The sequence below is a fragment of the Lacerta agilis genome, chromosome 12 (assembly GCF_009819535.1).
Source record: "Lacerta agilis isolate rLacAgi1 chromosome 12, rLacAgi1.pri, whole genome shotgun sequence".
Taxonomy (NCBI): Eukaryota; Metazoa; Chordata; class Lepidosauria; order Squamata; family Lacertidae; genus Lacerta; species Lacerta agilis.
In genome coordinates, this window is record NC_046323.1 from 48,497,365 (window position 1) to 48,515,680 (window position 18,316).

An 18,316-nucleotide genomic window follows, 5' to 3' on the forward strand; every position below is an offset into this window, starting at 1 on the left:
CGACTGCCCATCAGGTCACCTAATTGGGACCTCTTGAGAAGAAAATGAAGCGATTCATTGCTGCCCCATTCATTAGCCAATGAAATAGGGGGCTGTTATGGAGGACTGGGTCAGCTGGAGATTAAATTATTTAATTAGGAGTTTTATCTGTGTTTTCTGCTGCAGAGCTTTCTGAATGGTTCTTTGAGCCCTGAGCTGGCAAGTGCCCAAGTTCCAACAGTATGTGTGACTACTTTAGCAGGAAGGGACTAAAGAGAGGAAGGGATGGGGCCGAATGGTACAACGGATGCGAAAGGCATTCAGACACACAGGCTCGGCCTCTAGGTTTCGGGTGCCTGGGTGGGGGTGGCGTGGCTCTGGGCAAGCTGCTCTCAGCAGCCTTTCTACCGGTGGCATCGTGCCCCCCCCACCTCTACGGGCACTGCAAATGTGATTCATCTTTAAGGGATTGAATCACTTCCCAAACCTGTATACACCTGAACCAGATCTGACCCGTAACAACTTATTTCACAGTTGAAGTGGAACTAAAGCTCACAAAACTGAGTGGTCTGACTCCCTGAGAGCAAGAGGAAGTGCAGGAAACACTTCACAGTCTGGGGGAAGGAATGTGTCCCTCCAGGCCCCTCCATTTGGCCTTGCAACCTTTCACAGGCCCTGTTCCACACTCTCAAGTTCTTTTTCCTGGCTGCGATGTGTCTTTGAATTATGATAATGTTTCTTACTTGCTAAGATGGGGTAGGGGTGCAGAACCCTTATCCGTGGGTAGGATTAAGGCTGGGTGATATATCAATATATCATTCAAAGCCGGTTTGAAGTTCATATCATGAAAGGAGTTTCATAATTCTTTGTCCAGGAAATATATGGCAAATCATGGTTTGTGTGTGTGCGCTATGCAAAAATCATGATGCAAGGAAAACCGTGAAGCCGGTCAACACCTCTACATAGCTCCATCCTTATTTCAGACATTGTGACAGATTAGTATATTGTGATGTTTAGCTGGTGGTATATCACAATGTTGAAAACCAGATGTTCGCCTCTATATAGTCCCATATTTATTTCAGACTTCGTAATATATCAGTATAATGTGATGTTTAGCTGGTGTTATACAGTTGTACCTTGGTTCCCAAAGGCCTTGGTACTCATACATTTTGGCTCCTGAACACCGAACACCTGAAGTGTTCCGGTTTTTGAACGTTTTTCAGAAGCGAAATAGCCAATGCGGCTGACGGCTATTATTTCCGGGTTGCCTGTGCCAATCAGAAGCCACGCCTTGGTTTTCAAACGTTTTGGAAGTTGAACTGACTTCCAGAACAGATTATTTTCGAGAACCAAGGTATGACTGTATTGTGATGCTGAAAACCTCGTATCACCCAGCCCTAGTTTGGATGTAAGAGCCACATCCACTGCCATGCTGGTGTTTGCCTCTGGCCACTCATACCCATGCCACACAGCCAACATAAGGCTGCTCACGATGGAAAGTGGCCCTCAACATGAAAATGGTTTCCTACCATTGATCAAGTCTCCCCTCTCCATCTTTTTGTTTCCCACAATTGTACAACTTTCTCCTATGCAATCCAAGGGTGAAATCCTACCCACAAATCCAGGAAACCTACACACACAGAGAGAGAGAGAGAGAGAGAGAGAGAGAGAGAAAGAGAGCGCAACCACAAGATTTTAACACTGTTTTTCAAATGTTGCTTAGTCATGAGGTCTTCAACTTTTTCCTTAAAACAAAAACAACAACAACACAAAAACCCAGCACAGTCACAGAGAGTCTAACAAATTGCCTGCACAGGGGGGAACTCCTCCGCCAACATAGAGCAACGGTGATTTATAGACCCTAAAATGAATTGTGGAAGAAGATGGATGGGATTTTTGTACCAGAAGCTCATCCATGCTGGTCTGGCATTTCTCAAGGTTGATCCGCTTGATTGCCACCTTTTCTTTCTTCGGACTGCAATAGGCTGCTTGCACCACTGCTGTTGCTCCACTGCCTGGCAGAGAAAACACATAAAAATACAAAGTTAGGAAGAAGCTGCTAAGGATGCTGCCAAAGTAGCATCTCTTTGCGAAGAAAGGTCTGAAATACTGACAACTACATTTTTAAATTCTATTTATTTATTTCATTTATTGCCCTTCTTTCTCCCAAGGATCTCAAGGTGGTGTGCGTGCTTCTCCCTCCCTGCAATTTATCCTCACAACAACCCTGTGAGGTTAGGTCAGGCTGAGGTCTTCATGACAGAGTGGGGATTAGAACCCTGCCCTTCCAGGTCTTGGTCCAACACTCTTAGCCAATAAGCCACACTGGTTTTCTTTGTATAAATACATTCATAAATAGTGCTGCTTTTGAACACTGTTGGCATATTCAAATTGCATACTCTGCCTACAAATTTACAGGAATCCCATAGTCCTGCTTAAAAAAAAAATTTACTAGCCTGCCAGTAACTCCACCCCTCTTGCAGAAGCCAGTTGCACTTCTCTGATGGGCCCTCCATTTCTTCTCCAGTGGCCAGCTCAAATGTCAGCATACAATTGCTTTTTCAGCTATGACTACCAGGCCAGAATTTAAATCAGGCATGGGCAAACTCACACCTCCAGATGTTTTGACACTACAATTCCCATCATCCCTGACCACTGGTCCTGTTAGCTAGGGATGATGGACATTGTAGTCCCAAAACATCTGGAGGGCCAAGTTTGTCCATGCCTGATTTAAATGCAAGGCTCCAGATCTCACTTGCTCCCCACTACATCCATTCATACCCCCCCAACTATTAGGTTGCAGAGCAAACAAGGAGACTTGCTAGGGATGACTTTCTCCAAAGTGTATATATATAAAATAATGCAACAAGACACACAGGTGAATTCTCACTTTGGCAGCGACTGTGGAACACCATGGATTTTCCAGACCAAACTTAAGGCGGATCGCCAGGCTGCCTTAAGAAAAACGTTAATAAAGGCATAGCTGCAATTCCTGGGATGGCTGAGCTGCTGTGGAATTTAAATTGTAACATTCCTCAGGAGAGGCAGAACAAGTTTGAAGGTATCACTACAGACACAGCATACCAAAACCACAAAGCTAACAGCAAGAAGAGTGAAAGGTTACAATGAGGAGACAATGAGGAAGCTGTTGTGAGGCAAGGAACAATTTTTTGAAAGGGGAGGTGAAGCTTCCCAAAGTCTTCTCTCTCACCCTTTACAAGGCCAAGCAGACTTGACAACAGTTTTGCTGCTGAAGCTAACCAGTCCTGACTTTTATATACTTCCCAGATGGTCACCCATCAAGGCACTTTAGCAAAGGAGCCCAACACAGAGGAAATGCAATGCGCAAATCTCCCAATGCAAACTAACATAGGATTTGGCGTCATCAGAACCTGAGCGGTGTTACTAGCTCTCATGACTGAAGCCAACACAAAGCCCAGAAACTTAACTCTGAAAACCCCTAGCAACAGTCCTTCATGTTCCTCACCCCAACCGTCAAAATATTTCTCTCCCTCTTGAACTTTCTTCTGCTGTATTCCCCTCTCCACCCCAAAACGCTTCCAGCCCACCTTTATATCATTTGCAAAACCTCAGGTCTTGAAAAGCATTCATTTATTTCGCTAATTTTTATTCTGGACACAGGACTGAGAGTGGCTGCACTGGCTTTAAAGCTGTTTTTATCCATGCCTATTAAGAACTCTAGTATCTGAGAGATGACCTAGGTACCCCCCCCCACCGCAACATAACCCTCTACATGTGCCCCCTACCTACTGACAGCTCTGGAAAGGAGCGAGTGAGAGAGTGACAAGAGCCGTGTGCCTTTTGCCACGTGTGTTTATTTACTCGCAGCACTATTAACATGTTCAAATTAGATTTGCCATTTGAAAATGAGCAATTATATTCCTTCCTTTCCCTTCAGCCAGGCTCCCTCCTGGGCCAATTTAAAGGGCACCCAAACTATTCAGTGTTAATTCCCTGGGATGGAGGGAAAGCAATTCTGCAGTCCCATTTCCAGCACACAGCGACCAGATCAGAATGGTACACCATTCCTCCTTAATCGCCTGCAGCTGTCTTGATGGAAGATGCCATAATAAACGCTACGATCACTGTATCCACTTCTCATCTTACTGTGTCTCAATGCTTTTTTATTATTTTTATTATTAAACATGAACTGCTGCAGTCAAATGGTATCCCCATTCCTCCTTTGCCTCTGAACTGCCCTTTCTCCAAATATTACTGGCCAGTTATAAATAATATTTTAATTGGCTAGTGTGCCACTACCCCAGCAGTTTTCAAAACTGTGTCGCCTGAAGACACTTCTCAATTGCCAAGAGCTGTCCAGGCAAAGGGCTGACAAACCTGCACCAGAGTAAAACTAAATTTGTAGTGGTCAGGACTGGATGAACACCTCTGGATGCAGATTAGTAAAGCAGGAACTTGTGACCATATCTCATTGGGCTAAGAGAGAAAAATAATAGAGTACTTTGCCTTCTAAAAAATGCTATTAAAACAATAAATGCTGTTCCTTGCTGTGTTGCAGGTGGGCAGGTGGGTTAGTCGAAAGCAATGGTTTAAGAGCCAATGTCTCTTTTCAGTAAAGAGATTTAAGCAGCTGGGAGTCATTCAATCTACTTTTTCGGAGGGTTACCTTATAAAATCATAAACCTGCAACTTCAGGGCAAACCATGAGATAAAGCAAATTCCCAAATAACTTTGCAGAAGACCTCCTTCCACATACTTGTACTGTGGCTACATATATCCAATAGGGCTGGGTGATATCTCGTCCAAAACTGGTTTGAAGTCCGTAACCATTTCATCATTTTTGACCATGGCAACGTATCAAGACGTATCACCGAGAAAGTATCTTTCAACTGAAATTAAGATGTTTTCATTTTTTAATGACAGACCTCGTACAGATTCTATATCATATTCTAATATGTTAACATACTAGGACTCTGCTTGTTGTGTTTCTAAATGCCACAGAAACCCAGCATATCCTTCAGGGATTTCAAGTTTTATGTCATTCTGAAGATATAGGAGCAGGTTAATCAGATTTGCGCCATTTTGCAAAGGCTCTCCAATCTCTCATACTTTTCCTTAGATGTAGGATAAAATCCTTACACAACTCCCCACCCCACCCCCCATAAAAAAGCTACAATTATCTGTGTGGACTTTTCAAGGAGTCAAACGACACTGGGGTGTTATTTTATGTCAATTTCTCCTCAGGTTTGGTCCCGAGAACTGCAACCCTCTTGTAAAGTTTCCATATTTCAGTTGACAGACTGTGACACAAATCTCTCCCTCTGTCTTGTCACAACATATGTGTCACTGTGCCACACTGTTAAGAAATAATATGAGTCGCATTATTTCTTAACAGTATGTGACTGGCAGAATCGCACAGATTTGTGTTGGGGGCAGGAAGGAATTCCTGAAAAAAATTCTCAACCCTTAGTTCTCTCGATGAGTTGCTTTATGTACGCGCAGAAGAGGAAATGCTTCTCTGTAAATGTTTTCCAGGACTGGCCCTTAATTCACTCCTCACTTCTCTAAAATCCTCATTTAGCCCTCTGCCCTTAATTTTTGAAAGTGTGGAAATTTCATCTCTCGGGCTGAAGGCCCTTCCGTCCATCCAAGATGGCTGCCACCATTTTATAGCCATGACTTCAGAGAAACAGGACAATAAAACGCCACATGACCTCTCTCTTTCCCTAGCTTCACTGTCGCTATTATTCAAATTCCTGTCCATGATCCTAGGCCAGCCTTCCCCAACCTGGCACCTTTCAGATATTGTCAAACTATAATTCCCATCATCCCTGGCCATGCTGGCCGGGGCTGAGGGAAGTTGGGAGTCCAACATTATCCAAACAGCACCATGTTGAGGGAGGCTCTCTTTTAGAAATTTCCTTTCGTATTTACTACTATGCTCACCTACTTCCATTAAGTGGAGTTTCATCAAACACACACTTCATGGTAACCATAGTTTAAAACCATCAGGGCCAGAAGCCTTGAAGTATTTTTAATACAGACATTATTTTTGCTGAATGGATTCCATAAGCTCTTCAAGAGTCCTCTCTTAATTGTGGTTATTTAAGCCATGTTATTTAAGATGTGTGAACATGATCCATGTCTTTACAGCCCTCCTCAAAGGATCTTGGGAACCCCTCACAGATCTACAATTCCCAGCACCCCCTAAACTACAGTTCCCAAGATTCTTTGAGGGGGGTGCACTTTAACTGTGCCTTAAATGTATGGTGTGTAGGCAGCCTAAGAAACTGTTAATATGGCTGCTTTTTTTTAATAGACATCACCTCGCCCTGAGAAGCACAGAGAAAAAGTAGAAGCCTCCTGGGTGAGCTGCCATCATCCAGCTCCCAAGAGTAGCTCCTGCCTTCCCCAACTTCCACTACAGAAGCTTTTGAAGAGCTCTCTTTGCCCTGAGGAAATAGAAGAAACAGATACCGGCTTCGTTTAAAAACAGAAAAATTTGTCTTTTCTATTTGACATTCTTGTAACAATGACCGTCAATAAACCTCTTTGTAAGGTCCACGTGAAAAGCAGAAGCTTATGAAATAATATGGCTATTCTCTGGCACCTTTGTGGGGTGTTATTAATATTCCAGCATATATTGCGCAGTTTTCTTTATTGCTCATAGCCTGTGCATTATGTACTTTTCTTGACAGGGGGGAACTGAATCTTTCCAAAACCTCTTTGCCAGCATATGAGCTAATAATTTTCCTGGCCTGTCACAAGCTGCAAAATGCTTGGGTTTAGTACACAAGTATTTCAAAATATGATGCAAGAGTTCTAGTGCCTAATTTCCTTTACTAGATTCAGCTGTTATACATAAATCCTGTTATTTTTTTCATTAGCGATTCTTCTCTTCCAAACGATGCTAGTTTTCCCGGTTCTTCCAACTAGGCAAATACATTGCTGTAGGAAATTAAGAGCAGCTCTGTTAGATTCAACTTCGCTGAATGCCCTGAGTTCTAGTATTATAAGAGGAAGAGAAAAATTATACCCTATCTGCTTTCTTTACACCCATGCATCATTTTTTACACCTCTATCTATCATATCCCCTGCTTTACGTGTCTTCTTTCCAAACTCAAAGACACCCCGAATTTCCTCAGCGCTGCATCCCTAGGTGTACCTTGCTTCCATCCTATTCCATTTTTTTTAAAACTACCACATGCCTGATAACTTTTTTTAAAAAAATGCAATTACACCTAATGATTTTAGTCATGTTTCACATAAATTAAACCACCAGTTGAAGTATAAATTGAACCACCTATTAATGACCTAGCAGGTTAAGGAAGGGGAGAGATTAAATAAACCCACCAGATATAATAAATATTTCTTGAATGGACAATGTATTGCATAGAAACATATAAGCAAAGACTTGCATGGAGGGAAGGCAATTGTGCTCATAGAATTGTCTCCACAAGTCTCCAAAGGTTGCAAACCCTTACACTGCATAGCAGATATTAAATATATTAATATAGATTTCACTTTAAATCAAATAAGAACAAGCAGAAGGAAAGGGGTAATATATTAGTTCAAGCTTACTCACTAACTCCCGCCTCTAATGTTCAGGTTTCTGAAGTATCAGTCAATGAAGTTCTTCTCTGTATTCCCTTGTGCAATAGCCTCAATTTGATTAATTGATCGGAGAGCTGAACCATTTCCTACTTTAATTCCAGAGAGATAGCTGTGCTAGTCTGCAGCAATTTAGGCCCGATTCAAATGATGCTCTTACCCGATGGCTCCCCCACAGCAAGAGAAAATGAATAATAGAAGAACAGAATTGTAGAGTTGGAAGAGACCCAAAGATCCATCCCCCTCCAATGCATGGAATCGCAGCTAAATAATGCCTGACAAGATGGCCATCAAACCTCTGCTTGGAAACCTCCAAGGAAGGAGGGTCCATTGCCTTCCGAGGGAATCTGCTCCACCATCGAGCAACTCCTACCATCGGAAAGTTCTGTACAGTGGCACCGTACAGAACTTGAAGTCCGTTCCAAAACCAAGGCACTCTTTCCCATAGAAAGTACCGTAATGCAAAATGGACTAATCCGTCCCAGACTTTTAAAAACAACCCCTAAAACAGCAATTTAACATGAATTTTACTATCTAACAATACCATTGGTCCATAAAATGAAAGCAATAAACAATGTACTGCAGTCACACAATCAGTCAATCAATCAGTAGCTGAACTGGGTTCCGCACAGTCACAAAAAGAAAAACAAAAGAGCCACAAACGCAAAATAAATGGGAAAAAATAGGCAGACCTCAGCATAACACCCAAAACGGAAGTGTGGCACTCAAATCAGAAGTGTAACACTCAAAACGGAGCATGTTTGGCTTCCAAAAAACATTCGCAAACCGGAACACTCACTTCTGGGTTTGCAGTGTTTGGGTTCCAAGTTGGTTTGAGTACCAAGGTGTTTGAGAACCAAGGTACCACTGTAGTTGGAACCCCTTTTCCTGTAATTTGAATCCATTGCTTCAGGTCCTACCTCTGGAGCAGAAGAAAACAAATTTGCTTCATTTTCCATGAGACAGCCCTTTAGACATTTGAAGATGGCTACGATACCACCTTTCAGTCTTCTCTTCTCCAGCCTAAACATACCCACCTCCCTTCTCCACATGCCCAGGACTTATGTACCCTCCCCCTGCTTCCCAACTACCCAACATGCTGCTCCACTCTGATTCTACAGGCTTAATGTATCAATAGGACACACAAAATCCACCATGCACAGTGACAGGCCCAGGGATGATTGCCAAATATCAATCTGCTGTTCAGGCCCACGTACATTGGGTTTTCACACAATGCTCTACCCAAGTGGGACGGGACCAATGGGGCAAAAAAGATCATTTTGTGGGAGTGATCAACAAGAGTATCATTGCATTTTGGCTATAACAAGGCCCTGTGGCACCTTAAAGGCTAACAGATGTGTATTTAGCTCGTGAGCTTCCCATAGGCCACTGAAAGAACAGGATATTAGACTAGATCAGCCTCTAGACTGGTCTAGCAGGGCTCTCCTTAGGTTCTAGGTCAGTGTAAGGGTACAGTCTAAAGGAACATGAAGCAATGGCCACACCGAAGCTAAACAAGCCTGTGTTTTGATACAGCACCTGGTTGAGTGACTACCTGGGAACCCCATGTCATATTTGGTTCCATGGCAAAAGGGAGACACCATATAAATGTAAGCAATTACAATGGAATATTGGACTTGAAGGCATAAGCCTGCTGGCTTTAGCTATAGAATACGGCTTCTTATATTTTTGGCATAAGTTGATGAGTGAGAATCTCAACCAAACATGGCAGCCAATTTGATATGCTGTACAAAACATGAATGAGTGCGCCTCAATTCTTGGTAGAGACTATGCATGCCAACCGCACAAACTCAATTCAAAATCCATGAATACAAAGGCAGCAACAGTATGACAAGGAAGAATTCTGTGAGAGTGTGAAATACGTAGGCAGGGGCAATCTGGTAAGCATCATCCACGTGGAGCTGCATCCAAAGGTGTCACTCAGCAGACACTGAGGCTTCTGTTAGCATATAAGGAGGGAAGCCTTCTCAACTATGTGGTGATAAGAATTTATTGGTTTATTTGTTTCCATCTTTACTTTTATTATCATTTCCCTTTGTAATTGCAGCCTGTAGTACGTTACAGCCGCATCTGTTCCAACTCTACAGACAGAGACTCTCACCTAAGAGATCTACAGCAAACCTTTTTAGAACTAAAATATCCACCTGATGAAGTTAAACAACAGATCAACAGAGCCAGACTGATACCCAGAGAGAACTTGCTGCAAGACAGACCCAAAAAAGAAAATAACAGAACACCACTAGTAATCACATACAACTCCCAAATTAAAACAGTACAACGCATCATCAGAGATCTACACCCTCTCCTAGACAATGACAGCTCTCTTTCTCAAGCCCTGGGAGGAAGACCCTTCATCGCCTACAGACAGCCACCCAATCTCAAACAGCTCCTCACCCACAATAATACAACAACAGGACTCAACATGGACACTGGTACCAGAGCCTGCAATAAACCCAGATGCCAATTTTGCTGTCACATAAACCCGGACAACACCATTACTGGCCCCAACAACATCAAACATACCATCTCAGGACTATTTACCGGTAATTGCTCATCTTCCAACATTGTGTATGCAATCAAATGCCAACAGTGCCCTTCAGCTCTCTATATTGGACAAACAGGCCAAACCCTACGCCAAAGGATAAATGGACATAAATCTGATATCAGGAATCACAAGACAGAGAAACCAGTAGGAGAACACTTCAATCTCCCAGGACATTCTATAAAAGATCTCAAAGCAGCTGTCTTAATACAAAGAAATTTCAGAAATAGACTGGAAAGAGAAGTGGCTGAATTGCAACTAATCACCAAACTTAAAACCATGGAGAAACCTGGTCTGAACAAAGACATTGGATTCTTATCTCATTATACCTGACAAAGCTATCTTTAGCCATCTCACCCCTTGCCTTTCCCTGCAAGATAATTGCAGCCGTTAAGAGTAGTCAACAGGTTTTCCACACCTATCAGCTGATCACCCATTCCCACCACCCTTCTGAGTAATACCCCTCCCCACTCCCTCACTATATTTAAGGGTCTGGTGACTTCTGTTTCAGTGTATCTGAAGAAGTGTGCATGCACACGAAAGCTCATACCAAGAACAAACACAGTTGGTCTCTAAGGTGCTACTGAAAAGAATTTCTTATTTTGTTTTGACTATGGCAGACCAACACGGCTACCCACCTGTAACCACAATATTTGAGATTAGTAACAGCAAATTTGATACGGGAGTGGTATTCTCATATTTAGTTGGTGGCCCTTATGTAAAAACTTGTCAATTGAGGGAACGGAAGAGTCCACGGAGGGAAAAAGTCTTATGTGAAATGGTTTTGGTTTATTAAATATTTTTCGGTCAAAGAGGGTGATTGGCTTCCTCCATCAACTCGTACTGCTTTATTATTACAGGCTGGCTGAGTTAATTATTTTCCCTTCTTGTTATGCTTGGCTAGTTAATTACATAAAAGACAGCTCCTTTTATTGCTTCACTGAGTGTTTGTTCATGTGTTTATGTATTGTATATTTGTGGGAGATTTTCTGCTGTCTGCTTGCTTTGGTGTTACGTTCGCTGTAACCAAGTGTATAGGTGTATATGCCCCCGGTTTTTGTTGTCTGTATTTCTTTGATATGGAAAGCCTTAACAAACTGTTCCTAAAAAACAAACAAAAAAAAGGTACTTTGTGGCGAGGGCCACAAAAAATGGATGGCTTTGAGATAAGAAGACGAAGAAAACATACATGGGAGCACAGTAGCTACTGGCCATGATGATTAAGCAAAACCTCCTGGCTCAAAAGCAGTGTACCTCTTAAATATTGGGAGCTGGGGAGCAACCAGAGGAGGTTATTGCTTTCATATCCTGGTTGTGGACTTCCCAGATGCACCTGGCCGGCCACCGTGAGGAACAGAAGAAGAGTTTGGATTTGATATCCCGCTTTATCACTACCCAAAGGAGTCTCAAAGCGGCTAACATTCTCCTTTCCCTTCCTCCCCCACAACAAACACTCTGTGAGGTGAGTGGGGCTGAGAGACTTCAAAGAAGTGTGACTAGCCCAAGGTCACCCAGCAGCTGCATGTGGAGGAGCGGAGACGCGAACCCGGTTCACCAGATTACGAGACTACCGCTCTTAACCACTACACCAGAAGGCTGGTGCAAATTGACATTCTTGTGTCCATTTACAGCAGAGATCTTCTGTAAGGACACTGAAAGAAGGGAAATGACTACACGAAGAATGCTGAAATGCATATGCACAGATCATCCAGTTAGAGATGCAGCACACAGAATGCACACACCTGGTATTTAAGTTGCTACATCAAGAGGCAAATCTTACTTGTTGAGTAACTGAAGGAAACAAGCCTTGATCAAATAAGATTAAGCAACATAAAGCCACAAATCTCATGACAGTAGCTGAAGATTGTTAGTCACTGATTTTTTTTAAAAAAAAATGTTAATGCTTTATGTCCTTTTAATTGGCACGAATAGCTGTCTTGATTTCAAGAAAGGAAACAAAAGAATGCCAGATCATAAAATCCTTGCAATTTTCTTGGGGCTAAAGCATGGAAAGTCTCTGCTGCTCCAGCAACTAGCATTCTTCGTTATTCGACTGCAAGGCACTCCATAGGCAAAGCATCAATAAGGTTGAGGCGGTGCACTAGCGAAAAAGGTCCCTCCCACTTCCACTCATAGGCAAAACCAGGGGTCAGCAAACTTTTTCAGCAGGGGGCCGGTCCACTGTCCCTCAGACCTTGTGGGGGACCGGACTATGTATAAAGGACACATTCCACTCATGGAAAAACATGCTGATTCCCGGAACATCCACAGGCCGGATTTAGAAGGTGATTGGGCTACATCCAGCCCCCGGGCCTTAGTTTGGGAACCCCTAGGCAAGACAGTTCTACCTCAGGCTACAGCTGGTCTGGCTATTCTGGCTTGCACCAGAGCAGCTCAGACACCTTGCTTCCCTGCCTTGCAATGCTTCATTCAGCCCTGATTCTGGAAACCTTAAAGCAAAGCAGCGCTGACTTCACCACAAAGGAGAAATCTGAACCCAACTAAAATGCAGTGTTACATATCCAAAACTGTGCTCACAAGTTTCAAGTGCAAAAGCAAAATAATAATTCTGCTACCTGTGAGGTAAACTTAAATTCTGCAAATTTATTATAATGTATTCTACACTTCCAATTATTTTGTGCATTTCTGCCTACTGTGTTTTCCCGAAAATAAGCCGTAGCTGGATTTCTATGCATTTCCGCAATATAAGCCATACCCCGAAAATAAGACATAGTGACGCGGCGCCTCTCTTAAGACGGCCTGGATAGGCGTGGCTATGCAGTGTACCAACACGGAGCAGTTAAAATAAGACATCCCCCGAAAATAAGCCAGTGTGTTTTCTTGAGGGGAAAAAAAATATAAGACAGTGTCTTATTTTCGGGGAAACACAGTAGCTATTTCTTGCAAAGGTCAAGGAAATATGCAGAATTGTAACAAGTTCTTGCTACTATTGTTTTTTTAAGGAAGTTAAAAATTCAGGTCTTTGATCTGCACAAACAATAACTTTCTAAAGTCGTCAAAGCTCGTATCACTCCGGGCTGCTACTCAAGTGCAACAGCCAGGCCATTCAGTAAAGGGTTAAGTGGTTCTGAAGGCACCTGACCTAAGAAAGGCAAAATTATTTTCTCCCCGTATCAGACACTGTCCTTGCTCAGTTTGTTATCATGAAAGTAGTACGTATGGGGAGATCAAGATTTGAATCCTGCCTCAACCGCGAAGATTCACTGGGTGACCTTAGGCCAATGAACCTAATCTACCCCACAGAGCTTACGGTAAAGGTAAAATGGGCTGGAGGCAGTGTTCAAAATTACCCAGGCGCATTTTGCACCTGGCTAGCGGCCACTATCAGAAGGTCGGCGGTTCGAATCCCCGCGATGGGGTGAGCTCCCGTTGCTCGGTCCCAGCTCCTGCCAACGTAGCAGTTTGAAAGCACGTCAAAAGTGCAAGTAGATAAATAGGTACCGCTCCAGCAGTAAGGTAAACGGCGTTTCTGTGCACTGCTCTGGTTCACCAGAAGCGGCTTAGTCATGCTGGCCACATGACCCGGAAACTGTACGCCGGCTCCCTCGGCCAGTAAAGCGAGTTGAGCGCCGCAACCCCAGAGTCGTCCACGACTGGACCTAACGGTCAGGGGTCCCTTTACCTATCGGCCACTTGCGACTTGACATCTCCGCCATCTGGAGGTGCGTGCCTGGCAATCATTGGATCTTGACTGTTTTCACACACTAATATCACATCCTGCAGAATTCTATCAGCTATATTGTATCTGCACATGTGGAATGAATTTTGGGGATCAAAATGCTTTTTCTGTGCAGCCTGAGCAGCAGCAGTGAACAAACGTTATTGTTGCAGCTTGCCTCCACTTACCCCATGGCCCTGCTCATATTCTCCAATATATTGTGAAGAGCATTCTTACGTTATGAATGGTCTGTGTCACCATTAAGAAAAACAAGTCAGAATAGGCAAATATATATGCAGAGTGTCCCTGGATCAAGTGACTTTTCTTCTTGAAATTCTCAAAGTTGTCCTCTGAACCAGCCAGATGTTAAATTGATCAGCAATCACAGTCAGCGCACCATTTGAAAAATAAGACTTTGGAGCTGCCTTGTCCAAAATGGCAACTAAACATTCCGTTTTGGCAGCTGCAACCTTGCTTTAAGGAGCCATTTGGCGCCTAACTTATATATTGAATTTCTAACATTGACTGAACAAAATCATGCATGTTTCCACCTTGACAACAGTAAAAATATATAAAAAAATTATATAATTTATTATTGGAATGGGAAACAAAAGATGAGCAAATAAAGGAATCAATGATAAGATGAGGTCAAGATCTAGGGAAAACAATTATGTTAATAAAATGGGAAAATCTGTGGAAAAGAAATAGCAAATTTACACCAAATTATGATTTAAAAGAAAATTTAATAAAAATGCAATATAGATGGCATTTGACACCCGCAAAATTAGCAAAAATGTATAAAGGCAGTAATAACCAGTGTTGGAGATGTCAGAAGGAAATTGGGACATATATACATATTTGGTGGCACTGCAGAGAATTTAAGGAATTTTGGGAGACAATTTACCAAGAACTTTAAAAGATGCTAAAATATTCATTCAAGTAAAATCCAGAACTATTTCTACTTGGAATGTTAGATGACAAGATTCAAGCAAAGGACAGAGGTATAGTAATGTATGCTACAACAGCAGCCAGACTCCTCGGGGCAATAAATTGGAAAAGTCAAAGAACACCTAGTAAAGAAGATTGGCAAACTAAAATGGTATCTTATTTTAATTTGGCGACAAAAATAGGGGAAATTAAAGGAATAAATGAAGGCAAAATAAATAAAGAATGGAAACAATTTAAAGATCACATATCGATTTGCATAGAAAAAGCTGATCTCTTACAGACTAGTGATGGCTCAAACAAATAAGCAGGTGTGTGTGTGTGTGTGTGTGTGTGTGTGTGTGTTGCACACTGCCCTAATGCATTCACTAAACCATGGGTTGGGAAACTAAGGCCCAGGGGCCAGATCCGGCCCAATCGCCTTCTAAATCCGGCCCGCAGACGGTCTGGGAATCAGCGTGTTTTTTCATGAGTAGAATGTGCCCTTTTATTTAAAATGCATCTCTGGGTTATTTGTGGGGCATAGGAATTCGTTCCTCCCCCCCCCCCAAAAAAATACATAGTCCGGCCCCCCACAAGGTCTGAGGGACAGTGGCCCGGCCCCCTGCTAAAAAGGTTTGCTGACCCCTGCACTAAACCATACAGGGAAAGGAATAGACACAACCCAGGCTGTAATCTTTGCCTCTACCAACAGCTGCTGTCTTCACATGCAGAGGATCTCCGACCTAAGTCCACAGAGACGCTGCAGCTGTTAGTCACTCCAGGCTAATCCCAGATCATGACACAGATATAATGCATACCTTGTAAATGGAATGAATCAGACCCGTGCTGAGTAATAGATTTTTTTTCCGCTTTTGGGCCCTAGATAAAGCAAGGACATTTCACAAGGGGATTTCCTCTCTCTCTCTCTCTCTCTCTCTCTCTCTCTCTCTCTCTCTTTAAAGCATTCAGCAAACAGCGGTGGCAGGATGGCACAATGCCCACTAGAGTAACTCAAGAGTTTTTCGTGGGTGGTTTTCAGGCAAAGAATCAGCATGAGGAAGTGTGTTTTTTAAACCAAAAAAAAGGGGGGGGGAGAGAAACCACGAAGTAGTTTCCTATTAATAGTGTTTTGTATCAATGTGATTCGGAGCAGCGACATTAGCAGTTTGCCAACTTAAAGGTGGCCGATTCTCCATTTGCATACTGGTGCAAAGTTTAAGACCTTTCACTAAGAACTCCAATATGACAACTCAAAGAGGTCGCCACCCCCAAAAAAAACCACTATTGGCAGTTAGATATACTGTACAAGCTGCAGGACAAGGATGGGAGGAGGGCGGGAAGTGGTGAGTGGGTAGAGTGAAAGTGGTTTTCTCCCACACATAACTGAGCATAACAAAAAGACAGTGGAAGGGAAAAGAAACACAACACCCAGGAATGTGGGTTTCCTAGAAAATTCTGAATGGCAAAACTGGTAATTTCTAGAACCGTGGTGCTCAAGCCATTTTCTCTGAGCTACAGAACAGAAGATTGCTTGGGCTACACTGAGTTTTTTATTGATAAGAAATACATTGGAAAACAAAAAAATCTGAGTTTCTAACACTGTCTCCTGCCACACCCTTCGAGAACCACTTGCCTTAGAGTGTTATCCAATTCAGCCAGGTTACTTTACTTGCATTTATTAGACAAAGCAAAACCATTTGGAACCGCCAAGCTCGTGTCATATTTCCAATTAGTATCCATTCATTGTTACTAACAAATTTACAAAATGGTTTTTTTTTCCCATGGAAAAAGCCCTTGGAATTTTTCTGCCCTATCTCACCTGCAAGATCCATGACCTCTCACCTTTCCTCCTATGAATTACGTGAGTTCTTTGCAGAGCTTTTAGTCACAGCCTGCAATGGTTGAGTATTTCAGTGCTTTCAGGAATTCGAGGGTCAAGAGGGGAGGGGGAGAAGGTAAGAAGGACGAAAATAAGAACAAGCCCATTCTTCTCGCCCAATTGTCAACATGTGTTTTAACACGCAGTCCAAAATCCTGAAGCAATCTTTGAAGACCAGCAGCCACTTGCAAGGGAGATAGTCTACAGGAGAAATAAATTAATATGATTCTTCCCCTACTAATTATTGCATTAACCTTCATTACATAAAAAAGAGCAAACACACATCAAAATAATCAGTCCCGATTCAGACTCCTTATCCCCACTACGTAACCAAAATGACAAATGTTTAAATGGAGAAATGTTTCTACAACTCTGTGATTCCAACTTATGTACTTTGCTATAGCTGAAGGACGCCATCGCTGGATTCTGTATGGGGACAGAGCATGTCCATGGGGGGGTGGGGAAATACGCCTGAAAATTTACCTAGCTACTTATTTGTTTGACCCATTTACGAGGACCTAAGAGCAGCCTTGTCCAAAGATTTAAATCTATCAGCTGAAAGACCGCCGGGGCACTTAATTAACTTTTTTAAGGGGACACACTTCTGAAAAGGTGGCCTGCTTTGCCTTTAGAGTAGCACTTTTAAGGAGGGAACAACAAGTCAAATTCTTCAGTGGTGCAATTTTCTACTTGACAGAATGTCCAGTTTTAACGACAATTTGAACTGGGTAATAGTGTATTTTGCTTTGTTTCGTGCATCTTGTTTTGTAATGGCTTCAGCTACACAAATAAAATTAAAGGAAACAGGACCCAACTCAACAGCAACCACTTACGACCAAACTACATATTACATGGGAAATGCAAGCTACCACCAGCCGAAGCCTCTTCAGTAGTACTTAGCTGAAGCAGCCAAGCCATCCAATCTTACTCAGGGTCTCCCTGCCTCCCGCTCCACTTCATTCGATCCCCCGTGCAGGCAGCAGAGAAGCAGAACGTGGCATCACATTGTACGCCTTCCCTAACCAATGATGGCATCATAAAGCTCAGCATCTTTGCATCAGACATTGGCTCCAGGGGACTTGCCCCCTTTTCATGCGATGTCTGCGCAAGCCTGCAACATTCATGTCAGAGACCAACTATGCTTAAACAGAAGCAAGCCTCTTTGGCAGGTTTGTGCTCCTACTCCCCTATTACAGTATGGACGGCATTTGATCAAAAGCGATTTCCAAAAGACCAGCATCTTGTCCACGTTTAAGAGCGGAATCTCTGGCTCCCAAGTTTCCTCAACCTAACTCACAGACATGGTGCAGCTGTCCAACGTGGATCTGGGAATGAAAGCATTTGAAAGCTGCTGGAAAAGGAACATTTAAGTGCTCTTTTCCCTTCTTCTAAAATTTGAACTTATGGGCTCTTTCTCCTCTTCCTCCCCCCCCCCCCACCTCTTAAATGAGTCATGTTACTTGTGATTGCTGGAGAAGCCAGACAAAGGGCACCAGCCCTATTCACCTGCTGCCGCCTCCACTAAAAATAAACAGCATGGATTGGACAGCAGGCACACACATGCAAACTCCAGACCATCACCTGAGGAACAGGACAGACAGATAGCACAGCAACGGGTCTCAGTGGTGGAGTTTGACCTTTAAGTGACTCATTTGCTTATGAGAGCCTGCCAGGGCTGACACCCCAACGCCCAGCA

The 18,316-nt window shown here is 43.0% G+C and overlaps 1 protein-coding gene across 1 annotated transcript in view; it reads right to left on the reverse strand.

Moving 5' to 3' along the window:
• The window catches only part of OXSR1 (oxidative stress responsive kinase 1), a 74,415-nt gene that overhangs the window by 51,084 nt on the left and 5,015 nt on the right, over positions 1-18,316 (reverse strand). The window contains exon 2 of the mRNA XM_033164918.1: positions 1,882-1,994. Coding sequence (XP_033020809.1) covers positions 1,882-1,994 — 113 coding nt within the window. The remainder of the gene's footprint in view (positions 1-1,881; positions 1,995-18,316) is intronic.